Source organism: Cupressus sempervirens, chromosome 3, assembly GCF_028749045.1.
Source record: "Cupressus sempervirens isolate cs-2001-9-10 chromosome 3, ASM2874904v1, whole genome shotgun sequence".
Lineage (NCBI taxonomy): Eukaryota > Viridiplantae > Streptophyta > Pinopsida > Cupressales > Cupressaceae > Cupressus > Cupressus sempervirens.
The window spans coordinates 179,951,390-179,979,083 of record NC_143120.1 but is presented as its reverse complement, the minus strand read 5'-3'; the positions used below and the strand labels follow the sequence as shown (position 1 = coordinate 179,979,083).

At 36.4% G+C, this 27,694-nt stretch overlaps 1 protein-coding gene across 1 annotated transcript; it reads left to right on the top strand.

Moving 5' to 3' along the window:
• The first annotated feature begins 704 nt into the window (after positions 1–704).
• Positions 705–27,157, top strand: LOC149565368 (uncharacterized protein At5g01610-like). The gene is made up of 4 exons (XM_089818884.1): positions 705–1,029; positions 1,137–1,282; positions 17,608–17,662; positions 26,627–27,157. Exons 2-4 carry the CDS (start codon positions 1,196–1,198, stop codon positions 27,004–27,006), a joined length of 522 nt encoding a protein of 173 aa, XP_089675010.1. The 5' UTR covers positions 705–1,029; positions 1,137–1,195; the 3' UTR covers positions 27,007–27,157.
• Positions 27,158–27,694: the final 537 nt, after the last annotated feature.

The following is a 27,694-nucleotide window of genomic DNA, read 5'->3' as shown; positions in this document are numbered from 1 at the left end:
TCTAATGTTGCATCTATGTATTTATGTATCTTGTATTTTGAGATCCTATGGGATTGATGTATTGTGTTTTATGTACTTGAATTTATTATTACATACCCTACGACATGTGTAGTGAATGTTGTTATCTGGATGTTCTTTATCATATCATTTGTATTTATGTATTTGTTATTCATTTATGATCATGGAACATTGTGCTTAAGATTAAAACTACTTAATTAAAATATTCTTAAACATGCCTTAACATGAAGAAATCCTTGAGGAATGCAATTGTGCTTATATTGTTTTTGTGTAAATGATGTGCATGTGCATATTGATTCTGCATTGTTATCTTGATGTTATATAAACTTGGAAAAAAATAGTTTAGTAAATGTTGTAACATGTTGGATTAATTTCTCCTGAATTCCTGAGCAGAGCGTTACACTAATAGTAACACCCATTCAAATAATCAATACTAATCTTCTCAAATTGTTGAATTGAGAACTTGAACCCATGACATAAATTACCTAAAATTACAATAGAGCTCAAATAAAGTAACAATTAAGATTGATCACATACACATTTGATTCAATTATTAGCATTTAATCCTCAATATTTAAATCAACGTAATATTCAACTTTTTTTCTTAGCTGTAACGTACAATTCAAAATATTGTACTTATTATAGGTTACATGACCCTCAGACTGCCGTACACCCACAGTATGCTTAAGCATGCTTAGTATGTATATTGGTTTTCTTCAGAAATTACTGATGTGCATGTTTTAGACGCTGGAGGTTGCATCCAGCTAACATACCTTCTTTTCCCACAAAAGCCAGCAAGCCCGACAAGCAACTTGGTAAAGTATTTGCTTACTGTTGGTCTGAAGAGAAGCCTCAAAGTCAATTATTGGCCCCCCCACATGGACCATTCCAGCTAGATTAATGAGCAGGGAATCTCATAGCTGAACTTTTGCCCTTTAATAATTATTGTGTCCGCTTGTATTGGGGAGACTCACACTCTGCTTCTCCCCTAAGAACCTCCAACATTGCTATGTATATCTCTCTGCATATACCCAACTGAATATGTATAGTACGCATTGTATTTATTCATCCTGCTGTGCTGCTTTTCTTATCATGTGCAATACCTTAATGTAATGCAGGCCTCTTGTGGCGAGCTGAGCTTGGGAGGCTGGTGCATCTCGGCAGTTGTGGGATAACAATGGAGAAGGCCTTGATCAAAGTCAGTTCCTTTCGGTTGTCTCAGAGGGCCAAGAAGGAGCTATCTTCAATAGGAGATGATTTCAATGTAGGTACATTCTTTATGCAGATGATGTTTTAGCCCTGCATCTGGTCTTGAAATTTGCTAGGTCCAAAACAATGTGGTTTGACCGGGTCCTTGAAATGCAATATAGATATTTCTTTTTTCAAGAACCCATTACCAGTTGTGAGGTTACAGGTGTACAATCCCAGTCTCATAATTGCTTGTCTAAATTAACTCAATCTAAGACAATGATGTTGCTTCTGGTACTTGAAATGCAATGTAATGCTTAGTTTTCAAGATCCCAATTTGATTTCTGAGAACACAAGTTTATAATCCTATCGCTACATTTGTTTATTTATATTTACTTAACCTAAAATAGCTGTTTGTTCTGGCGTCTGAAACGCTGTATATTTCTTAGTTTTCATTTCTATTTCCGTCGATATAGTCCTACAATCATGTTTCTCATGTGTAATAGAATGTATTTAGGTATTGGGCTCTTGCCACTAACATTAATGAACTCAGGTTTCCTGTTTACCTGAAACGCTTTAAATACTTTTGGTACTTTTCTAGGCTGCTTCAGTAATTCAGTCCGTACAAATCGAGACATTTTTTTTTCCCTTTTTTCTGAAGAACTGTATGTTGCATTATTTCAAGTAACTGAGATGTTAAATCAATTTACAGAACGGTTGTGTGGGAGGTCTTGTAAAAAATATCCAGCACGGCTAGCCATGAGCATATGACTCTTTGCCTTTAGAGGCATTGCCTTGACATCTCTGTTCATACTGCTGATTAGCTTTCAGCCTTTCACTAAACAATGCCAATTCTTGCTTGAGCGTCATCAACACCCCTAGGCTAAATGGCGAGGGGCCTTTTTGAGACATTTTTTGATCTCTTGATTTCCTCAAAAATATTATTGCTGTTAACATCCTATGCATAGATCTGTTCTTTTGGGGTTGAAATGAATTGAAATGAAAGGTTTTAATGATGTTCATGAAACCGCCGATCTTAGGGACCAAAAGCTCAGTTAAGCAGCCTGCTGTAATTTCTCCAGATTGTTCCTTTTTTTGTGGATCTGAATTAGGATGCTAGCTGTCTTGTGTAATCTTGTCTCTTCAAAAAATTCCTTCAGGCTGTTCACCTGTAGGCTATCCTTGTACTTGCTGCAAATATCTTCATATGCAACATACTCTTTGATAAAGTGCTATTCTGTTTCCACCACTCCTTTGTTGCAAAAATTACAGATTCTCTCTTCTCACTCTTCTTTAGGGGCCTTCCATCTACCAGTTTCACATCGTAATGATGAGAGATGGTCCTTAAATGAGTAATTAAAATTTTGGCTTTTCCTTTAACTGTGGATTCTTAATATTCTTTATCTCCGTGTTCACATGCGTGATTAAATTCTTTGACGTAATAGGCTTTTTCCCTACCTATCAGATTTGTCCACATGACAGTTCTGAATTTCTCTAATACCTTTTTCTTTATTTCTATATTTGTGTTTGGACAATCCCGAGGGTTAATGTTCTATTTGTTCAACCACTTGCTATTTTGTTTCTTCCACGTTTCGGATGTTCTAGACCCTCTTCAGCTACCAATTTAGGCCAGTGATGTTTATCCACCAATTTAGGTTAAATACTAAAGTCTTACACACTTCTGATCTGTTACTATAGTGCTCAACTCCAAAATTGCATTTTGTGGACTGATCACTCTCTGTTTAAATGCAAACCTGGCAACTAAATGTTCAAGTTCTTGTTAGCCATGTAAACTTGCCACAATTCATGTACGTAGATCTGATTTTTTGATTTAGCTTTCAGTAAGGGTAAGTTAAAACAAAATGCACTAGTGCTTGAAAGCAGTGTAACATCAGTACTGGGGTGTGGTGGGACGTTAGAATGAGTTTCTGGGATGCGGGGAAAATGTGCCTCATTTTCGGGACGGCTGGGGGATGGCGGCAAGAGGAGGATGGGGCAGGAAGGGGTGTCGTATAGTATACATATAGAATTTGAAATGCTAGTTATGAAATGATGTTTCAGTAAAAAATACCAAATTAAAATATTTGAACATAGAAAAATTGCAACATGAACTAGAACCATTGAACATTCAACATAGTAACATATTACATATCCAACATTCAAAAATCAAAATTCAGATAGAAAGTTAAGTACCCATTCCAGCAGCGGCATGGTTGCGGAATGGCGGAGGTGGGGAGCACTTTGATACTCAAGATCTGGTGCCGGTATGTCTTGGGGATGGGTACTTCAAGGTTGGGGAGGGGGGTGCGAGTCCGCATGTTACACTGCTTGAAAGTGCACTTATAAATTACCTGAGTGCATGACAGAGGTATAATTGAAAAACGCTACTTACTTCTTGATCTGGTTCTCAATTATCTGTACTCAGAAATTACCAAATGGATCAAATGTCCAGGCATTCCTTGGCTAGTTTGCTTTACAGCAGCTTGGAAATGAACACAAAAGCCCAAATCTAGCCTGCAAAGTGTATTTCAAAATGTTCGCTACATACAGGCTCACAAGAAACATAAGAATCATCACCTCTCTGAGTTTGATATCTCCATTAAGGGATTATATGCTATTTCCAATCTCAACGTCAATTGCTTCTTGATATGATGACGAGCTTACACAGCCTACCCACAGGCTCTGTAGTTAAAGTTAAAATGCTTGTCAAATATCAAAGCGAAGCACCATTCTTTTGGATGTTAGACATATGATAACATAAACAGTTGTTCTGTCAATAGAAACTGAAGATTACAGTTCACTTTGAAGTTTATCGGTTTCAATGCTACATTGCAGGCAAGCCTGGGGGCAAACCTCTCATGTCACCTTTTCAAATTTTAGAGATCCGAACCCCTCAAAACTGCCTAGAATCTCATTATCTAGAATTATCACACCTGTAGGCTTTGTGTGAATATTTCATTGTAATTTACTTTACCTTTCATGCATTCAAAGTTCATCAATGCCCTTCCTAACCGGATGTAAGATAAACTAATAAAGATGCTTTTTGGCTTTATCCTTGTGCTTGACCCTCAAAGTTCCTCAGCTTTGCTCATCAATTTATCTATAAACCATTCAGTTTATGGCATGATTTTCGGTGTTGATCGTGTGTAATTCTTAGCTCTTGTAAGTGAGAACGGAGATGCCAAATCAGTTGGTATTAAATGTGGGCACAATCAAGCCTCTTCTGCATTTTGGAATTTCGGTTCCTTTATGGTTAAAAATTAATCAATCAAGAAATTCAGTTTGGCCCTGATCTTAACTTTGTTTCGTCTTCCATCTTTTATCTGCATTTCTTTTACGATGACCATTCTCCAATTTGGGTTATACGCCACCACTCCTGCTCATTGTATTTAGCCCATTTGTAGAGATTGCGTGAGATAAGTCCTTGACAAGCACTGCAGGTTTTTAAATTCTGTATATTTTCTTCTTCTTCCTTGCAGGCTCCCTGGTTTCAACAAAGCAACCCACCATGGATAGTTAGAAGTTGTCATAAAACTACTAGGAATTGCTTATATCTCTCCGCTAGACAGAGGAGCTGGCACATTGATTCTATCCTCGCCAGCCATCTCGACACTATATCTGCCAGTAATTTATCAATTCAATCACCCAAATGTTAACTCGGAGGTGCAATAAGCTTATGAAGTCCACTGTATCAAGTTGGTGGCCACCATTTTCTCATCTTCAAAAAGAGTTATATGATATCTGATCATCATCGATTACTTAGAGCATGCTTTCCACTTTAATTTGAAGGCGAAGGAACCTCTGAAGCTTCACTAGTTGTTGCTTTCAATTTTAGAAAAGAGTATTTCTACAGCCAACTCCTCCAATTCTGTTAACCGATCACCATATTGTGAAAATTCTTCATAATGGCTTCATTTAGGTTTTGGCTCATCCTAAAAAAAGCACACTAGACACTCAATTAAAGAATGCCGCGTCCTTCATTTAGACAAATTAAAAGCCCTTCCAGGTGGATGGAAGTCACTACTTGAAGATTCCAAGCCAATACTTCTCGTGAGTTTATTCTCATGGCCCACGAACAGTTCTCCAGCAGCGAGGAAACTTTGTTGAATCATAGAATCTGTCATACCGTTCACTATATTTAATCATAGAACATTTAAAAACCTGTAAAGTCTGTTTAAAATCGCCATTTTTCCACCCATACACGATCGTACATTTTGCCAGTGGAAAATACTACTGTCCTAGGCATAGCAAACATTTTTTATGTTATTTCACCAGGAAAGAAAGGTCTGTAATACTGATGCCTGACGCCCAAAGCTCGTTTTGAACAATAAAACCTTCAGCTTTTTATTCTTTAATATTTATGGATTAGTTTTAAGCCTTTAAGTTCCTTTAACTTTTATTAATATTTAAATTGATAACTACGATCAATATTTAATATATTTACAACAGGCTAGATTGGAAAGTCAAAACTTTTTATTAGACTTTTGATATTTTTAGATTTATATAACTTTTAATATTTTAAAAATTAATTAATTAAATATAGGGTTCCAATGAAAATAAATTTTGCAAAATTTAATAGTGGGATTTTTCTCCATTACTTAATTTTGTTTTCCTTTGCATATTACCAATTTTGGTCGACAATTTTCAGTTACTCCCTATATCGCTTGTACACCCTTATCGCTTGAACTGGTTCAGAGAAAGGCATTTCACACTCGTGTCTCCAAGGTTTTGAATGACAACTGCGATGGAGCTATTACAGGCCCCAATTGATTTGATTGATTGTATAAACCTGCCAATTGTAATAGATATAACTAATGGAGATAGAAATAAAGATAGGACCTGGCTTATGGAGGTAGAGATAGGACATGGCTCCCTGCGGCATCACAGAGAAAGAATAAAGGAATGGAAATAGGGAAATAACATCAAGTAAATTGCTCATGTTTTTGCAAGAAATTGAGAAAGACTTGGAATACCTAGAGGTATAATAAATTGTAATGTTGGGCAATGGAGTTGACCCAAATCATGGGGGTTGAGATTGAAATCAATGAAATGTTGATACTGGAGAGGCTGGAAGGCACTCTAAAATCATGGAGACAGGCAGCCAAACAACAGGCAACTCTTTTTTGGAAGAGGAGAAACTGCTTGTTGGAGGATAGAAGAAATTGAATGCCTTGCTGGCTCAGGTTGCCAAAAAGAAATTAAAAAACGAAATGCTAGGTGAATTATACATCTCTCTTTTTCTGGTTTGCTCTTTTGGTATTTATCCTGTCAAATTGTTTACCTTTATCAGAACTATTTGTAAATGGTTTGGAGTCTGGACTATTAATAGTATTATACATTACTAGATCCTCTTGGTATGCTAGGGCTTCCAATTCTCAAGTGTGGTTTACACCTTTGCATCTAAATCCTAGTTATGTTTTAAAATTTTTCTACAAACAGATGTAACTATGTCTACTCCAATTTCCTGAATCCTGAAATTTGGACCCTGTGCCCCTTGGTCTCAAAATAATTCACATTCATAACCACTCCTAGGCTCACACTTTGTTTAACTTCTGTGAAGTTATTTGTAATCTGTACACGTGACAATTTGAATGGGCTGTTACTGGCGAAGTTGGTTTTCTTTTTTGAAATAAGGGCTACATAAGGTTGTCATGTTGAGAGCTTCTTCAATTATGAAGTTAAGGAGCAGCTTGGAAATTTTTCATGTTCCTTTTTATAGCTTACAAGCTAAAAAATCTAGACATTGTAAGTTCAGCCAATATCCACATTAAAAGAGTGAAGCTTTTGTAACCATAAAGGAGATTGATTTTCTAGGGAAGTAGATACTGCAGAGAGGAGTTCTCAACAAGAAATTTTTTTCATCAGGTTGCATGTTTTTTGATTTTGCTGCATGTCCCCCAAAAATCCTCGTATCTTACAGAAGAGTTTTGTTAGAATGCAAAGGACCTATTAAAGATATTGCCATAATTAAACTCTATGATGCAGGGCATACACGTGGAGGGAGCCCTGCGGAATTTCTAAATCCATTTACTTCTCTGTTACATTCTTCCTGGTTTGACTCTTAGCAAATTGTTAATAGTTTGGAAAGTAGCATATGAGAATAAACAGATTTGCATTTAAGTTTTTTGTGTGGGGGCTTCTTTAAGGAGACTGAACAGAGTTTTTGGGTGCTGTCTTGGAGGCTGCTCTTAATATTTTTAAGGAAGAGGTTTTTGGAGTTTCTTTTTGATTCTAGGGATGAAAAGAAAAGAAAGTCCCAGATTGTAGAGGAAAAGACAGAGAGCTGGGTGTGGGTGTAGTTTTGGTATCGAAACTTGAAGAACTTTTTTGTTGCAGGTGAAATTTTAGATTAAATCTAGAAGTAAAGCTTTTGATAAGTCATTTGCTATCGGTCAGTCATTTGCTACTGGCCAAACATTTAGTTGGAGGTCTATATTTAGACTTAAATCAGATTGGTAAAGTGGAATGTGAAGTCAATAAGCTTGGATTGATGTAATAAAATGTTGCTTAAATCTTCAATAGAAAGTCTTTAGTTTTGTTTTGCTCAAATCATATTTGCATTAGTTTTTGAAGTGTGTTTCAGGTTGTTATTGAAGTTTGTTTCAGCTTATGCGTTAGTGGTATCAGAGCTAGAAGGTTCTGAATGTGCAGGCAGATTTGGCAGAGGAGGTAGTTTGCACTAGGATTGAGCTTGAGTGTATTGTGAAAATGCATGCAAGAGGAGCCCTGCATGGTTGGAGTAGCGGCGGAGTTAGAAGTTGACGAAGAAATCCTCCAATTGCTTGTGGTGATGATTTTAGAGCTTTGTGAAGGCAAGTTGAAGCATTTCTAGACAAAATTAGAAGCTGGTTTTGCATAAAGGAGAGAATGAGAGTCAAGAAGACAAAGTTACAGAATATGAAAATAAGTGGTGAAACTCCATAGTTGAGTGCACTTGAGCTGGAGTTGTTCTGGGATGGTTGATCTCCTAGGCGAAGGCCTGTTTCTTCACCTTTGTGAGCATCATCTAGATACAACGAGTGCTAAATGATCCATTCATTCTCAGGAGAGATGTGTTCTTGCGATCCACTACTCTGAACTCATGAAACATGGATCAATGAGCTTGACTAAAAGTCTACGCAGTAGAATCCTGATAGTAATGTATGGAATGCCATTATATATGGTGGAAGTATATACAATTTTGTTTCAGAAGAAATGGTAAGCGAATTGCAGTTAGAAAGAAGAAGATATTCACATCCATGTCAGATTGCTTCGTTGCAAGATGATCAAAAAGTTTTGCCGAGTGAACAATGTCTAGCCAAGTTTAAGATAGGAGATCACCATGATGAGGTCTTATGTGATATTATGTCAATAAATGTCTGTCATATGTATTGGGAAGACCATGGCAGTTTGGTGGGAAGGCAATGCACAATGGTTATGCAAACACATACACGTTGTTGAAGGATGGAGTTCAACACAAATTGAAACTCTTAAGTATGAGTGATGGAAAGGTATATAAGAACATTGTTGAAAGGATGGAGTTCAAACACATACATTCTTGAAGGATGGAGTTCAACACAAATTGAAACTCTTTAGTATGAGTGATGAAAAGGTATATAAGAACAGTGTGAATCTTTGACTAATAGAGTTGAAGAATCAGTCAAAGAGGACAAAGATGAAGACTATGATAGGCTCGTGCAAGTTGCAATAGTGTTGATACCATTTTGGAAGGGAAAAATGACAGTTCTAGTGGAGAAGGAAAAAGAGGTAAAAATCTGATTTTTGTTAGAACATTGTTGGATTTGATTTGTTTAAGTATGATAATATTGGTATAGGAGAGACCGTTGCAGAAAATAATCCATTGAAAGATTGAAGTTATAAATGAGGACAAAGATGGACAAGTGAAGCGTGGATTGATGGACGAATGATCTACTTGAAAAAGAGATTGTTGTACTTTTGAAGGTTTTGAAACTAAAGATTATTGCAGGATGGGAAAGAATAACTCCTTGGTTGTTTTTCTAACATTGATGTGCATGCAGAAGAGGAAATTTTTGCAGCAAAACAGTGTCTGTTGGAAGGCATGAACAAAGAGGAACACAATGTTAAAGAAGAGAGGGATAATGGACAAATTGTTGCAGCAGTTTCAAGGAAATAGGTAATGCATAGATTTAGTTATTGTATTGAAGAGGATGACATTGCAGCTTATGATTTTCCAGAGTTCCCCAGTGCATATTGGTGGGAGTTGTAGTATGTGAAAAGAGGGAGAAAGAGAGGAAAAATGAAGCATGGAAGAGACTTTGAATTGTAGAGAAGACTGATAAAGCATATCCAGACAAATAAGCCAGAGAACTGGAATCAGAATAAGCATAGACTTGTTTTTTTGCTTCACTCAAGAAACATTTCTTTCTACCATAGGTGTCTGATGTAGGGGCATCCACATGGAGGGAGCCTTGCAGAGTTTTCAAAATTATTTACTTCTCTGTTACTTTATTCGTGGTTTGATTCTAATCTTAGCAAATTGTTAGTGTTGTGGAAAGTAATGTATGAGAATAAACAGATTTGCAGCTAAGGTTTTTGTGTGGGTGCTCCTTTAAGGAGGCTGAACGTAGCTTTTGGGGTGGTGTATTGGCGGCTTGGGTAGCAGTTTTGAGGAAGAGATTTTTGGAGTTGTCTTTTAGTTCAGGGGCATGGTTTCTGAAAATAAAAAGACGTCCCAAATTGTAGAGGAAAATAAATAGAGTTGGGTGTAGTTTTGTTTGGAAAGTTGAATAGCTTGTTTGTTGCAGGTGAAACGTTGGAGTAAATCTAGAGGCAAGGCTTTTGAGAAGCCATTTTTGCTACTAGTAAAACATATTTTTGTAGGTCTATATTCAGACTTAAATCAGATTGGTATAGTGGAATGTGAAGTCTGTAAGCTTGGATTGATGTAATTAAAAGTTGTTTAAATTTTCTGTAGAAAGTCTCTAGTTTTGTTTTGATCAAATCAGATTTGCATTAGTTTTAGAAGTATGTTTCAGGTGGTTGTTGAAAGTTGTTCCAGCCTACGCATCACTATAACTAATGGCTCTAAGATATGGAGAATTGCTTGACCTCGTAACATCTAATTTAAGCATTGCCAGTGAATTCTTCAATCTGGCCTTGCCTGCTAGACCTTGGGGAAGAAGTAAAAAACCCAAACCTCTCTGTTTGGATGTGTTACACTTGGAATCATTGAGCTGCCACTCTTTGGATTTTTTACCCATTGCAATCTTTTCTTCTTCACCAGTTTTCTAGTTGAGAAGAACAATGGAGTCTATGCCCAACTTTTTAATGGAAATATTTTCCTTGTAGCAGACTCATTTAGTCATAATGACAAATGGGCTTGTAACCAATCTAATATTTTTTGCCTTCCGCACTGTGCATTTCTCCATCTTTTGTCTCTCCAAAGATGTCACAAGACCTCTGTGCATTTTAAAAAGTAACTCTTGAGGGTTAGCCTTGCACAACACAAAGTAAATAGGTTAATTTTCTCCATCGAATCTCTAAGTGCAGTTCATAGATGTTTTTTTTGAGTTTTGCTTTGTTCCCTAAGCCCTTCTATTGGAAACTACCCTTTTCTTAATAGCTGGTTTTGTGCCAAATATGCAATCATACCTACATTTTCGACAGGTGAGGTAAATGCCTATATTGTACTTGACGCATAGATTCTGAGTGTCGTGGGTATCAGCATTCCCAGTGTAATGTATCAATCATAAACAAATGCCATGCTTACCAAATTGGCAGAGGAAGAGCCTTTGATATTTGTAAATTGAACTATGAAGTATCACCCCCTCGTTGATTAGGAAAGAAACCAGGACTTTGCCAGGAGAAGTGTCAAAAGGCATGAGTCAAAAGATGAAACTTTCATTGCAAGCTTTGATTTAAGAAAAAAGCTTGCCTATGTAGGAGCTTATGGATCCACAACCAGATATGCTTAATATGCTCTGGTTTCCTAGCCTTTGTGTGTTCCCTAGTTCTGCTAGATACTGTGATTAAGACAAGCATATGCTCACATTGGTTTTCCTAGTCAATAGTGGTTTGCAATGCCATTCATGTTACTAATTTAGTGATTAGTGCAATTCAAACAGTAACATGTTTCATAGCTATTACATGGTCTAGAAGCATGCCACATGAACTAGTAAATGGCTGCATGCTTTAAGTGTCAGAAGTGGTCATGAATTGTATATGCGTGCACCCTTGCTGGCAAAGTACAGGTCTCTCAGGGAATAAGCTGCCTTAAGGTGAAGAAGACATGAATTTGTATTTTAGAAGAGGCTGGTGATTGTCTAAAATCATAAAACCATTCAATGAGAAAGGACCAAATTACATAGCAGTTAGGTTTGATGGACTGAATGAGGGTGTTAAAGGGGCCTCTCCCAAATAAGAATAACAGTATATATAAAACCAGAAAGCTGCTAAATATCAAAACAGAACAAGATAAACCTGATTAGGTTGTTCTACTAAATACAACTTTGATGCTGTGCTAAAAACTATGGAGATTTTTCTCAATACGCCCTTCCAAGGACTGTCTATAGACATTTGAGAATTTGAAATGATCTTAGCCAGGCCCGAAGGCAGCATATAGGAAGACATCAATAGCACACAAACTCCTATCATATGCGTAACTTCAAATGAGTAGAACAAATTCAAACAAGATCTGCATTGTATACATGGCCTTCTTCATCTGGCATTGGATGCTTCAAAGTCATCTATTATTAATTCTGGAATGCATAATTCCTACCAAAACCATCCACCACCTCCTACTTTACAGTACTCGCTAGAGGTTCTACCAACTTGCTGGACAAGTCCGACGAAGACTGGTTTGAAACAGCATAAGAAAGGTCTTATGGCCAAAGGGAATAGTCATACAGTCAATCTGTTGAAAGTGTGTTATTTTGGCCAAGCAGTTTGTCCTGGTGATCTGTAAACAGAGCCTGAAACATCATTGCTTGATAGAAACTAACCTTAAGTTGCCCAGGAGTTTCCAAACCTGCTCCATATCCCCCATGATGGCAATTATAACAAACAAATTTATCTCCAACAGAATGACTAAACAAAATACCAACTCTCATAAATTGATAAGACCACAGGTCCTGTCCAATCATGCAGGAACAGCTTGAGCTTCATACTCATTGATGATGCAAGGACATCTCCCTCTAAGAAATGTGACAAATTGAAATTACCGTTGTTGCTGAACTTAAAAGAAAATGGGATCTGATCCACCCCAGTGTTAGCTAGGAAATCAGCAACCGTGTTTTCCTTTCTGTATCACTGTTTAATCATTATCTTGTGAAAATATTTACAGAAAAGCCTAGTTTCATATAATAATAAATACCAATCAATCTTAAATCCTGAATATGATTCTTAGTCAAACTGTTGAACAGTAGACGGGAGTCCTCTTCCAGACACTTGAAAGCAGAAGATATTGCTGATTTAAGCCCGTTTAAAACTGCTGCAGCTTCAGCTTTACTATTTGTCTTGAATCCTAAGGAGGAGGCCTCTTCTACAAACAAACTGCATGAAGAATCGAACATGACTCCAGCTTCCGCTGCCACTGGGTTCCCTTTAGCAGTCCATCAAAATTCATTTTGAGAGACTCACTTGCAATTGGGGACTATTAGGAGAGTTTCTGCATAGAGACTTTATAAATATCAGTTATCACCAATGAATTATTAGTGATGGTGGGAAATGGCAAGCCCCAAGACAGCAGAATCTTAATTTCTTGCTGAGAAAGCTTAACCTCTTCCATTGCCAAAGATTGATTTTCATAGGAAGATGTGCCTGTAAAATTTTTGTTGTGGCATCTTTCCTATGAAACATTTTTATCTCTGAAAATCCATTGGGTTTGGTCCAGTGAATTTTCCACAATGTGCAGCCAAGGCCAATCTTCCACAAAAATATTAAGTGTGGTGTACTATCAGGTCACTGTCAGAGATGCTTCTACAAGCTACCTGGAATGACCAAAACCATGTTAAGATTCTCCAACACCAAGTATCAAATCTTCCGAGGGAAGGGGTATTGCAGTGGTAAATGGTTACCAGATTCTCCATCTCTCTGGCAAAGAATGCATCCATAAGGATTGTTGAAATCCTCCATTTTCTGCAACTTCTTGAAGGATAGAATCATGTTTGATCCCACTAGCCAGATAAAAAAATTGCATTCCAGAGGGGCTGCACTATGCCTGATAAGACCAACCAGCCAGTGATGGAGAGGAGAGAAATCTCTGTTCTGCTATAGAGAATCTCAGAATAGTGTGAGCAAGCTTCATATATGCTATGAATTACCATTCCAAAACAAAAAAATCTTCATGTTACAAAATAGGTATTCTGATCTGCTGAAGCTTCTCTCTCAGCAAATGTTCTTGATTCTCTTAAAAAGGGAGATCATCAAACTTCTTCCTTGTGCAAAACAGAATCCCGTGGATTTCTTCTTCCACCCAATAATCTTCTTGTAAGATTCCCATTGAGATTTTAAAGAGCTCTGGGCATTATTTAGTACCAAGTAGTTCTTAAGAAGAGGGAGACCAGGGGTGATTCCTCCCAGAACAGAGCTTTGCCTCCATTCCTAGTATTCCATGAAAGATGAGCTCAAAGCAACCTTTTAAAAGAGAGAATAAATTCCAGATTGCGTAACCTTAAGGGAGGATCTCTCTCTATAAATTTGATCACCATTTTATAAGCTCAATCCACTTTCTACGTCTATAAAATGTCCAATTTGATCACCATACGCAACTCCTAATCAAATCTATAAGCTGGAAATTTTTGTGAGCCAAAATAACACCATCAATAGTTTGTTGTCCTTGAACAGAGCACCTTGGACTGGAGGTATAAGGGCCAGCAGAAGGGGTTTCAATATCTCAACTATTAGTTTAGAAAATAACTTTTGCACTGTTATCTACAAAACAATTGGTCTAAAGTCACCAAGCAAAGAGGGATTTTTTTCGTTTTATTGAAATGAGAGCCAAAAAGGTACACTTGCAGTTCTTCAAGACTTCCCTAGATATTCTTGATCTTTTCACACGTATAATATCACTGCCAATTATATCCCACAAGGCCTGACAAAACGATACCTGGAAATTTTCAGGCCAAGGAGCCTAGTCCTTCTATAGCAAGAAAATCATCTGAATTTCTTCCACCTTAAAGGGAGTGCAAAACTACATATTCTGATCATTGTTGATCACGTGAGGGATTTCCTGTGTAGAGGATGAGAAATTCATTTCTCACGAGTCAGCTGGAGAAGACAAAAATTGGCAAAATACTGTGGACATTATGAATTGCTGAGGGCCCCCTTATGAAGGTTTCAGAGAAGTTCTTGATAAAATGAACTATATTAACAGTCCTAATCATCAGAGTCTGATGAATGTACTAAGAATTTCTGTTTCCATCATTGATCCACCTCAGTTAACATTTTTACCTCCTCTAGTTTGGCACAACATTCTTCTAGATGAAGAGAAGTAGTAGATTCTTTGGCTGTAAAATCATTGGAAAGACCTTCTCATTGGTTAAAGAAGGTGAAATCCTCTATTTCCCTTCCTGGCCATGTCTTCTCCACAAAAATATTTTGAAAAATTTCCTTGTTTTAGATTTTAAGATACAATTATATATGCCTCAACTTGCTTGTCACAATGTAGAGCAAACAAATTGTAGAACTGGCTATAACAGGGCAATTGCTTCACCATTTCTCCATCAAAGCACGGAGATCAGGACTGCAAGCTTCATTGATTCAGATTGGAAGGGGTAGAAACAATAAGAATTGAAAAGCAGAAACTAACTAATTAACAAGCCACACTGGATAAACAAGAAAATCTATCCACTCGCTCTGCAACAATGCAAAGTCCGATTCTCCTATTGTTCTAAGAAAATTTGCGCAACTTAGAAACAAGATTACAAATCACATTTGAATCAATAGAAGCCTTGAATTTGATTCTGTCTTGGTTTCTCTTTTATGAGCAACTATTTTATCCTCAAGACCAGAAATAGCATTAAAATTCCCTTGATTAGGAAAGCCCACTGAGATCCTGAGACCATAAGGGATTAAAATCCTCCCAAAAATGTGATCTCCTTATGGGAATGGTTGAACCATACACATCCAAAAAAAACCTCTGAAATACCCTCCTAAAAGGAATTAATCTTACAAGCCATCCAATTTGAAGAAGCAATTAGGTGAATAAATAAGTGAAGGAGGTCTTCAAGAATACAAAGAATCCCTGAAGGTCTAGGTAGAGATATCTACCACTAGCCCCTTTCAAATCAACCAGGACTGGAAAATGAAAGATAACAGTTACAATGGAAGTAAGTTTGTTATCCTAAACAAAGAGCAGTTTTGGTTTGAACAACAGCAGTTGGCATTTCAACAAACGCCTCCTATCAGTGGCACAAAAACCCCTAATCTTCTGCAATGACATCATCATTAGCCAGGAACTCCTCCTTCACTGTGTCACGAAGCCATCAATAGTTTACTGAGAACCTGCATCAATCTCTGCTTTGAAAGACTCCTGTAACCTTTTCTGCTGTCTCTATTTTACCTTTTTTTGATTGTTTGACATTGTTGCTCCAGAGGGTTACCTCCTGAACTCTTCAGATCTTCTCTGTGTCATCTGAGCCCAGCTTCTTCCTTCATTTTGCTTAAACAAACCTTCTCACAAGCCTTTAAATAAATTGCCGTTGTCATCAAATCATCTGATTACTTGTGCAGATCTGTGGGAGATTGCACACTCAGCAGGAACTAAGTCCTCACTAGCTATCTCTCCAGGAGTCTGAAACCTTCCATTCACAAAAGAAAACTTTCCCTGAGTTAAAGCAGAGACGGGATCTGGACACGTCAATGCACTTGGCCCAGCTCCAGGTATTGGGAGAGAGGAGAATGCAGATTTACACTTCACAAAAGCAGCATTGTTAAAAGCTTTCCAGTTGGGGGATAAACATCCTCCGAAGAGTACCATTATGGCGCAGGTAATGGAATACTTACCTATTTTGAGATCAACTTCTTCAACACAAAAATTGGTTGCGGAACTGGCAATGGTCTGATAATCAGTCATGCCTTCGAAGCAGAACTGAGCAGGGTTTCTATGTTATGACAAGAATGGTATCAGAAGGGGATGCTCCTGTAATCTAGTTTTTGATATAAGGAACCAAAGGAAGGGGACAAATGGACTTTTTGGCAAACTATAAATCCACATCTATCTCTATCTCAATTCTAGCAAAGACAATATGATCCATATGCAGCTACGAAGGATCAACTTCAACTAACTGCCACAAGCTTCTGCTGATATCCCAAGATGCTCTGAATACTAACACTCTAAGGGACGTCCTATAGTCAGATTCAAATTTCAGAGTGACAAGTTAGAGAAGGCTCAAATGCAAAATTCGGCTTCAGCATTTCAAATCAATTAATAGGCCATTGTGATAATAAGGAGATGATTGTAAGAGCCTTATGCCTAACCAAGGGAGAAGATAACTAACTTTACCATCCCAAACCCTTTGGAGTGATAAGTGATCTTGAATTTCTCCTGGCGAACATCCATATCCCAGGACAGAATCTTTCCCATTGATAATCTCTGTGATGGGTAGGTTCTGACAACTGTAAGCCAGGAGAGATGCTTGCTCTCTGTCAAGCTAGGAACTGGATAAACAAACAACAGAACAACTATGGGAACCATTAAAAAAATGAAGAACGGCACAGCTCTCACATGATTTTGAGCCATGATTCTAGACTCCTCTATGCTCAAGTAGAAGACTGTTTTCCCTTTGTCATGGATCAATAAAAATGATTGGAGGGCCTTGCATTGCCGCAAAAAGCTCTGCTGAACTCAGATCCTCTGTCTAGAGTTTCATAATTTTCTCCCCCTAAAAATCTGCAAGCCCTTAGCTTACCCTGAAGACGACAAGGCAGATCTTTGCCAGGAACCTGCTAGATTCCACCTTGAATGTTGCAGCTTTGGAAAAGTTCTGGTTGATAGCAAGACTCTGAACAAAAGATCTATTTTGCAGACTGGGGTAAGATAGTCATGTGTGATGTCTGACTGCAAAATTTCCTGTCATAGCAGTGGGTGTTGTTTGGGAATTAATTTGTAGCTGAATAGCACTGTGAATCTATATAACCAGTTATTCTTATATTAGTACTATTACATAGAAGATTTCTTGATAGACAGAAGGAGCATAAATGTAGTAAAGGTTCTCAACTAAAATGGACCATCAGTAGTACACTATCTACACCTAAATTCTGTGTACAATGTTTAATAAGTCTTTTATTTCTTTCCAGGGCAAAATTTCAATTTCTCTGACCAAGCCTTTAATATACTTTATGGTTTTAAATGGGGTGAAGGTTTATATTTTTCATATGTTTGACATACTTTTCTGTTCAAGCTATGATGGCTAATGTATTGATTTTGTATTGTTCTTCTAGTCTTTCACAAATACTGTTGAAGGAGGAGCAAAATGGATATTCAATAAACTGAAAGGTAACTTTTCTTGTTCGTCTATTGTGATGCAATTCTGATAGTAAGTGCAAATACATTATATCATGCCTTGCTTTAGATTCTAAAAGCTTGCATTCCTTCTCAAATTATCAATTTTTGGTGCATGTTATAGGTAGCTAAAAGATATTTTTGTATAACAAGAGCTAATGCTCGATATATTCAAATGTGACCCTTCATTTTTCTTTAAGTGCTGCTGCCGTACAAAGAATTATGTTTAAATCAATGTGGAAGATTTAGTCTTTCCTAATATATAAGCTTTAGATTAAGCCATATATAGATGTGATTCAAGCAAGTGAAACTTCATTTTAAATCTAGAAATTTTAATATATTATTGTATATGTATGTTTTTTTATGTCAGCATAGCTGCATATGGATGTGTATATACTATGTATAGACTTAATTAGACAGTCAAATGTATGCATGTATTTCCCTTATTAGCTAGGGTTGAATGGTGAGTGAATATGGTGTCCAGAGGGAGGATTTAATGTCATGTAGTCATCTCTAGTTCATATAATTTGAAGGCCACGTGTACATATCTATTGTAGATCAAATGCGTGAAATATTTTAAAATTTTAGCTCTCGCACATGCTTTATTTAGTTTGGAGAGGCAACAATTGTATGGAGATTTGCTGTTTCAATTTTTGGGCATGTTTTTATTGGACTTTCCCTTGTATATCTGTGTTAATTGCAAATAGTTAGCATCCTAGGCAATACAGGAGCATACCAGGAAAATAACACAACTTTGTATATTTATGACCATCCAATGTTCTTGTGTAGGTGACATTTTCCCACAACCACGTTGTGTTTTGACAGAAGGATCATTATTGGAATCATCTTAATATGACCATATTAGATGTCAGTTAATTCTGCCAAATGCCCAAGACTAGCAGAGTTGTAACTTCTCACATGAACTCATAATTGAATGCTGAATTTATTAAATTTAGAACCAGAATAGCATAAAACACATAGAAGGTATCTTAAAACACAAGAACACCAGAGATACCCTGGGAAAATCCTCCTTCTCAAGGGAAAAACCCAGCCACACCAAGAAATATCACTTTATTTAATAATGAATGAACCTGAGTACAATTCTCACAAAAGACTTAGATTGCTCACCTTAATGAACACGGTACACTTTTCTTCTTTATAATAATATTGACTCAGATATACTTTATTTACAAAGTGATAAATATCTTCAAACAAACTGATAGCCCATCGCACTATACTTATCTACAGTAAAACTCACAATGAGCCACACAATACTTATCTACAGAACACTGACTACCATCTAAATCAAACACATAGGGTAAGGATCAAATAGCCTCTGCAATGATCATACAAAAAAATCGATCCACTGCTAATAGTATTCACAATCTTAACTCCAGCATTGATGATAGCAACCGGTCCTTCCAAAAAACATAGCACCAAAATTACATAGATCAGGGAACCAAAATACTGATGCTACAACAAGACCCTCAAGCTCCAAAAACAATTTCATAGAATGAATGATTCTAACAGTCACGCTATGTTTTTCGGTATGCAATGTGTTGACTCTCTGATGATCAGCAGTTATGCATGGATGAGACTCTTTGTTTACCAAACAGCTACACAAGAAAGGTCTCTTTGGTGCCTAGCAGCACACACATGACCTTTCATTTGCCGATGCTGAAGACTCTTCATTCATCTGAACATACAAGTCTCCATAAAATGATGGGACCGATAGATAGATGGCTTTCAGTCAACAAGCATAGAAAAAATCATGGCAGGTAAAGAAACAACCATCACAGGTAAAGAAGATAGCTCCTACAACTGCCAATCTTCAACGCTCCTTCACAAAGGAGATATCTTTTCCAGATTCTAATGTCATGGAGTCTCTCAACATGACAGTCACAATGGCTACACCCATTGTGAAGGAAACCATGTCTGCTCTACTGCGTTAATTAAATGTAAACACAAGCTCTCATCATGGTTTCATTGAATGTGATGTTGTCATGGAGTTTCTCAACATTAAGTCCATGGCTACTCCCACAAGTGGAAAGAGCAATACCTCCGTTTTAGAGCCAAACAAGGGCTCTCACCTCAAATTTCTCTGTCATACAGAAAAATGTATTACAAGTGCTTTCACCTCACTGTTCTCCGTCTTAGAGAAAAATGCATTACAAGGGCTTTCATCTCACATTTCTTTGTCACAGACAAATATGCATTATTAGCAAGTAGCAAGAACTATTGACGCCAAGACTCTCTCAACAAGAGCATCATTATCCACAATACCAAACTTATTTTGAAAATATGAAAACTTAATCTTGGAAAGTGGCTTGGTGAGAATGTCAGTTGTTTGCTCATCTGTACCAATGTACTTGAGTTGAATTGCTTTCCTTGGAACCATATGTCTTGAATAATGATATTCACTCTCCACATGTTTTCTTCTATCATGAAAGATTGGATTAAAAGAAAGCTTCATACAACTTTGATTATCTCAATGAATCAGAGTCGCTTCCAAGGTCTGCCCAAACAGTCCCGCGAGAAGCTTTTGAAGCCACACTGCTTCTCGAGCTGCCACACAAGCTATGATATATTCATCTTTTGCAGTACATTGTGCCACACTAGAAAGTTTCCTACTGCACCAAGAAATCATGGCTGATCCTAAGCTGAAACAACCACCAAAAGTACTCTTCCCGTCGGTTACACTCCCAACCCATTTAGAATCAAAGTAAACTTGCAATTTCACATCTTCGCTAGAAGAATATTTTAGGTCATATCCCATTGTATCACTAACATTTCAAAATATGCTTTGCTGCAATAAAATGAATTTGTCTAGGCTCACACATGAACTGACTGAGTGTAACAACATAACATATATCTGGTCTAGTTTTGACTAGATACATCAATGATCCAATCAGTTGTTTGTACATGGTTGGATCTACTAAATCTGAACTGGCTGCACATTCATTCGACATTTGCAAATTTGTTTTCATAGGTGTTGATATGGAGTTGCAATTCAGCATACCAAATCTCTTCAAAATGTCTATAGAGTATTTCCCTTGACTCAGAATAAACTCATTAGGCCTTTGCCGCACTTCTAGTCCTAGGAAGTAAGGCATAAGATTGAGATCATTCATCTCAACCTTAGAAGCTAAATCGTTCTTACATTTGACAATGTGATTATTTGCCCTAGTAAGAAATAAATCATCAAATATAGAACTAAAGTTAAAGCTTTATCATCAACTACCTTGAAGTAAAGATTTGGATCTGCATCATTCTTGGAAAATCCAAGGCTCATTATGTATGGATCATTCCTTTCATACCATGCATGTGGTGCTTGCTTAAGGCGATACAAGGCCTTTTTTAATATGCTCACATGAGATTCCTTTCCATGAATCACAAAACCATTTGGCTATTCAATAAACACCTCTTCAATCACACCATCAAGAAATGCAATCTTTACATCCATTTGATGTAATTTCCAGCCTTTAATTGTTGCAATAGGAATGATAGTTCTGATAGAAGTATACCAAACTATAGGAGCAAATGTTTACGCATAATCAATACCTTCCTTTTGAGAGAAACCTTTGCCACAAATATTGCTTTATACCTTTCAGTACTCCCATCAGTTGCTTGCTTAATTTTGAACAGCCACTTGGAAGATAAAGCTGATTATTTTTGGGCTTAGGAGCAACATCCCATACCGTGAGTTTGTGGTGACTAATCAGGCAAGTACTATACAATTACCATTTATTGTGAATTTGTTTTTTGTGTACTCGTAAAACATTTCCGAGTTGACTTGTCAAACATTTCTGACTTGACTCATCAAATATTTTTAGGATTTACTTGCTAACCAACATTGGCAAACCGCCCAGTGAGCTATAAATAAGTTGTAGTATAATGTAAAATGCTAAGTCACAAGGTTCAAATTCAAATTTGAGTTCAGAAACTATAAAATTTGAATGAAGTTCAAGAAGAGTAAAAATTCAGAATTAAAAAAAAATTAAATTTGCCTTATATAATTTTAATAATTTTTAAATATATGTAGTATATCCCCTAAATTATCAAAATAATTAAAATTGCTGAAGTAGATTTGAAATTTTATAAACATGGTGACACATTTATAAAGTATAAAACATAAGAAACTTGTGAAATCACAATTGCAAAGTTTTGTTTTTGTCGTGAAGGTACAATCAAAAGTTAAGACTTCATAACTTTAGAAAAGCTCCAAGTCATCAAGAGTACTTTGCTACTACCCACTTCCTCAAAAAAAAAAGTTTGGCTCATCTAAGCTTGGTATTGTTATATCTTCTTAAGTTCATTTTTGTGAAGAAGATGAGTTATTTGCTGATTTGTTTATGAGCAATTTTAAATTACTGCGAACATAGGCAAGATCTCTCAACTTTCTAGACAACAACTTGTTCTTTTTTTAGGAATGGATGTGGTCAAAGCAACTCCAATTTCTCTCACAAGCTGATGAACTTGCTTCTTGACTCAATATTCAAATGGCAAATCGCTGAAATCTAGGAGTTTCTGCCCCATAGCTCATCCACCACCTATAACCAGGTACCTTATCTTGTGCCATATCATATTTGGCTACTCTTATTCCAAGCATCCCTTCCACTTTTTGTGCATTTTCATCATTCTTCTCTAATTAAAGAGACAATTGTTGGATTTGGTTTAAATCCACTAATGACTTAATAAAACCCTGTCATAGCTTCCGCATCACCTTGTCTATCAATGTGAAATAGTTTAGGCTCCAAATAACAAGATGCTGCATGTAAAGGAGTGTGCAACATTTCCCATCTTGAATCAACAATCTCCCATATCTCTATGTACTCCACTTATTTAGTGCTTTATGAATAGTTTCCTTGCAATAGTCAATACTTTTATAAAGCATTCCAAGGCAAGGATTGTCACCATCAACCATACTGAGTACATCAACAATTGACTCGCATATACTTAGGACCTTTGCTCTTCTTTCCCAAAAGCTACTATTTAAAAACATTTTTCTCTATGATCTTCCCCTTAACACTTTTAGAGTGTGTTGAATTTTTCCATTCATTGAAACAAATTACACATTTCAAAGTTGCTTTCTCAACCACTCTTTTCAAATTGATATAAAATGAAAGAAATCTTGTACCACAGGGCCTCAACAACTCCCTAGATGCATGTTGCCTGTAAAGGCTCAATGTGAGATAATCTGGCCTTCTTTATCTTTTCAGCAATAGAAGATGAATGCTCTTTCTCTAAAATAAATCTGATCTCTTGGGTCACACTTGAACATAATAACACCTCCACTAATACTGTTATAAAGCATTCCAAGGCAAGGAGTGTCACCATCAACCATACTGAGTACATCAACAATTGACTCGCATATACTTAGGACCTTTGCTCTTCTTTCCCAAAAGCTACTATTTAAAAACATTTTTCTCTATGATCTTCCCCTTAACACTTTTAGAGTGTGTTGAATTTTTCCATTCATTGAAACAAATTACACATTTCAAAGTTGCTTTCTCAACTACTCTTTTCAAAGTGATATAAAATGAAAGAAATCTTGTATCACAGGGCTTCAACAACTCCCTAGATGCATGTTGCTTGTAAAGGCTCAATGTGAGATAATCTGGCCTTCTTCATCTTTTCAGCAATAGAAGATGAATGCTCTTTTTCTAAAATAAATCTGATCTCTTGGATCACACTTGAACATAATAACACCTCCATTAATACTTTTATAAAGCATTCCAAGGCAAGGAGTGTCACCATCAACCATACTGAGTACATCAACAATTGACTCACATATACTTAGGACCTTTGCTCTTCTTTCCCAAAAGCTACTATTTAAAAACATTTTTCTCTATGATCTTCCGCTTAACACTTTTTTAGAGTGTGTTGAATTTTTCCATTCATTGAAACAAATTACACATTTCAAAGTTGCTTTCTCAACTACTCTTTTCAAAGTGATATAAAATGAAAGAAATCTTGTATCACAAGGCCTCAACAACTCCCTAGATGCATGTTGCCTGTAAAGGCTCAATGTGAGATAATCTGGCCTTCTTCATCTTTTCAACAATAGAAGATGAATGCTCTTTCTCTAAAATAAATTTGATCTCTTGTGTCACACTTGAACATAATAACACCTCCACTTTTACCCCCCATAACACCAAGCAAGTGGTTTATGACCTTTGTTAAATTTCTAGTAAGAACTTTCACACACAAGTTACAATGAACTTTAACACCATTACGAGTCACATGTTGCCATGCCTGCGAAGTTGATTTGTTGGGAGCCATATTACAATTTGTAGAATTAAAAACAAAATGTCTAGAGTATTAACTAAACTTTTTGAAATAAAAAATACAATAATTATTTTAAACTTTAATACATAATAATTCAATAAGTTAAAACTTAATTTAAGTATGTTAATGTAAAATAAACCAATGTCATAGTACATATTAATATTAAATTAAAATTAGGCAAAAGTCTATGACACAATGGTAAAATTGTGAGCCTCTTATGTTGGAGGTCTTGGGTTTGGATTGAGCTTAATAATTAATAATTAATAACCACACAATAGTAAATAATCCTGGCATCGACCTCTTACCAATAAAATATTAAATTAAAGTTCAACATTTAACACTTTTTATAGTTATTATTTGAATTTTGAAATATACATTTATAAAACATAACTGTTTTTATTTATTAATTTTAATAAAAACTTATAAAGCCAAACAAATTAAAAATATTAATATTAATCTAATTAACTATAAGCTCTAATATTCTAAAATTTAAAGAACCTTGATAAAAAAAAATAAAAATCAATACTTAAAATTTTAAATTATAGATTTAGTAAAACAAATATTACATAACTATTACAAACCATAAAGTATATGAAAGTCATCTGGGTGACATTGGACAAAATATTATAAACTATATAAAATTCTTAAACTAAACATAGAAAAAATTGTGGCGGCATTGGACACAATGAAAGTCTGCGACACCTAAAACGGCGCGAGTGCGGGCAAATGGGGCAAATGGCGAAAGTGCAGACGCAGAGAGACTGAGAGTGATCATTGCAGCTCTCCAGCTTTCCTCAAAATAACCATCACAGGTAAAGAAACAACCGTCGCAGGTGAAGAAGATAGCTCATGCAGCTGCTAATCTTCAACATAATTCTCTATAATACCTGAGATTGAGAGAGGCATCTTCTAGGTGATAGTGACAACACTCATACCCATGGGGAGATGCACAATATGTTTGATGAGAAAGATGGAAATAAATGTAACCCAAATTATACGTTATACAATCAAGTTTAATGGCATATTGCTTTCTAAACTGATTAGCACATGTTAATATGTTCAACAGATCAATTTGGTGTAAAAGATGTTAAAAGTTATTATCATCATCATCATTGAATATGTTGCAGCAAAGATTGGAAACAAGCAGTTGGAAGCTTTTAGATGGCGATTACTGGAATTAGGGCTAGGTTAGAAGAAACAAAAACTTGGGGTACTCTCAAGGAAATTTGAAGTATGGAAGGGAAAAAAAACTTATAAAAACTCCGAAGACTCGTGGAAACTCACTTAAACGAGATTTGGAATTCTAGCAATTTTCCAAAAACATGGTTTTAGTGCTAGAAGCTATGTAAAACTCTTGGAGAACAGATGGGATAAATGAGAAATGTTTCTGTATCAGACAAATGCGGTATTGGAAACTTTTGGTCTTTATTAGGAGTATCAAGAAGTTTCTCAGATGGAAATATTTCAGAATCTGACTGAGTTTTCAGCCTACTAAGAATGGTTTATTGGATTTGGGCATTTTGTACTATATTTTGGGGAAGTTTATGGCTGTTGCATTGGATTTCACGAAACTCCACAGAGAAGGTAAAAGGTCATTTGAGAATATTTACATGGGAATAAGATGTGAGCTGTGAATCTGGGGAAAGTTGAAAGTTCAATTTCATGTAAAGTTGATTTGATGGATGCCCTTGTGTGGACTAGATTTTAAAGGAGGTTTATGGTACATTTCTCTCACACAAGCATCCTTATTGATTTGGAATTAAGAAGATTCCTGATTGTATGATTCAGTGAGTGGTAAGTTAGTTCTACTCATTGTGTTACACCAAATCCATTTTAGGATGCAACCATTTAGTTGGTTTCCATCTAATTGCTGTTTGATTAATTGCGTGTCTGTGCTCTAATAGAGGAACCGTATGTGCATGGATTCCTGGGGTAGTTCATTCTCAACATTATGGTTAAGCATGCTGCAATCTCATACTAGTATTAAGATTCATCTACCTAGAGGAGGCAACACACATGTTTGATGCCATGATTTCTCATAAGCCATTTCAGGGCAATATTTTGTGGCTATAAAACTATGCATAAAGCACAACTCAGTATATTTTACATTGTTATTTTTTGACTAGGAAAAGCCCAATCTTCTATTGTGGAGTAGGACTCTGCAGAGGAGTAGCTGCAACAATAGAGACTAGCAATCTCAAGCACCCGAATAAAACTAGATATGTAATATATTCCATACGGACGCATGACGACAACAAAAAATTTAGTTCAGTTAAATATCCTCAGTTCAGTGCAGTAAGCTCGGGATAGTAATTTAATCAAGCCAAAGCCAAACCCTTAGATAGTTTGCCACTTGTCTTGCGTCACAACAAGTTCAGACTAAAAAAGATATGACATCCCATCATGCCCTTGAGTCTTTGCAGCCAAATCTGCGAATATAAGCGAGTTTAGTAGAAGCTTTCATGAATCTTAATTGCTTAACAATACGACAGTGTTAAAGCTCTATTATTTGCTTCCACATTTCTCTTTCTTCGTTGAAAATATTTGAAGTGCATCACTAGTAAGTATATCATCCAATGCAGTTGTGTTTCAATATTTTGTAACATACTTTTGTATTTGTATGTTGGTATAACTCTGGGCAGAAATATTAATTCAATCTATGTTTTGCAGGCAAAACGCAAAAACCATTGGCGGAGTTATTACAGGATTATAATCTTCCCCCAGGACTATTCCCCAAAAATGCTACCAATTACGATTTTGATGAAGTGAGGGCAAAAATTACTGTCTATATGCCTTCCGTTTGCGAGGTGGGCTTCAAAGATTCTTCTGTTGTGAGATATGCTACAAGAGTGTCGGGCTTTCTGCTGAGAGGAAAATTAACGGGAATTGAAGGAATGAAAACCAAAGTAGTCTTATGGGTCAAAGTTACCACGATTTCAGTGGATGGACCGCGATCAAATAAGGTGCATTTCACTGCAGGCGTGAAAAAGTCCAGGCCAAGAGATGCATATGAGGTGCTTCGAGATGGGGTAGCTGTTGATGAGTTTTAAGCTAGACCTAATGTTTCTAGGGAAGTAGGTAGATATCTATTAATATATTTGTCAATATGCTGTACTCGGTTGACTGTAACTTACAGATTCCGGGTAGGAAAATTGGATGGAATGCATCAATTGGCCTCGTTGACAAGTTTTTGGTTAGAAAGATATCTTATCATCATGTGTTTGTTTCTCTGTATTCCTCAACTTTTGCATTGTCCTGTTCACACAGCATTTGATATCTCATCTTGTTTAACAGAATACCCACCTGCCATTACATAAAACTTAAACACAGCTACAGAATAGATTTAGGAAATGAAAAAAAAGGTAATAATTTAAAAAACAAAATGAACTAAACATGCTGATGAATATTATAATGTCACCAAGCCGAGGAGGCTATGTTTACATTGGTCGAGAAATAGCTAGTAAATTTCATTGGACTAGGCAGCAAAGGACATTATCCGTACTCCTTTGAAACCAGCCGGAAGCCTACATGGAATCGAACAGAGAAGGGAAAATATAGATTTTCTAAACCCAACTGATTCCGTTCAGACCAGAGAGGAGGTTGAATAGGCAAAAGCAGATCTTTGATATTTGTCTGTATGACGGGTCACTGATCAATTGGAAGAAGGGATACAAAATGCAGAGTTAATACATGCATCTGAAAAATCAAAGCTGACTAATCCCAATCACATTCCGTTGG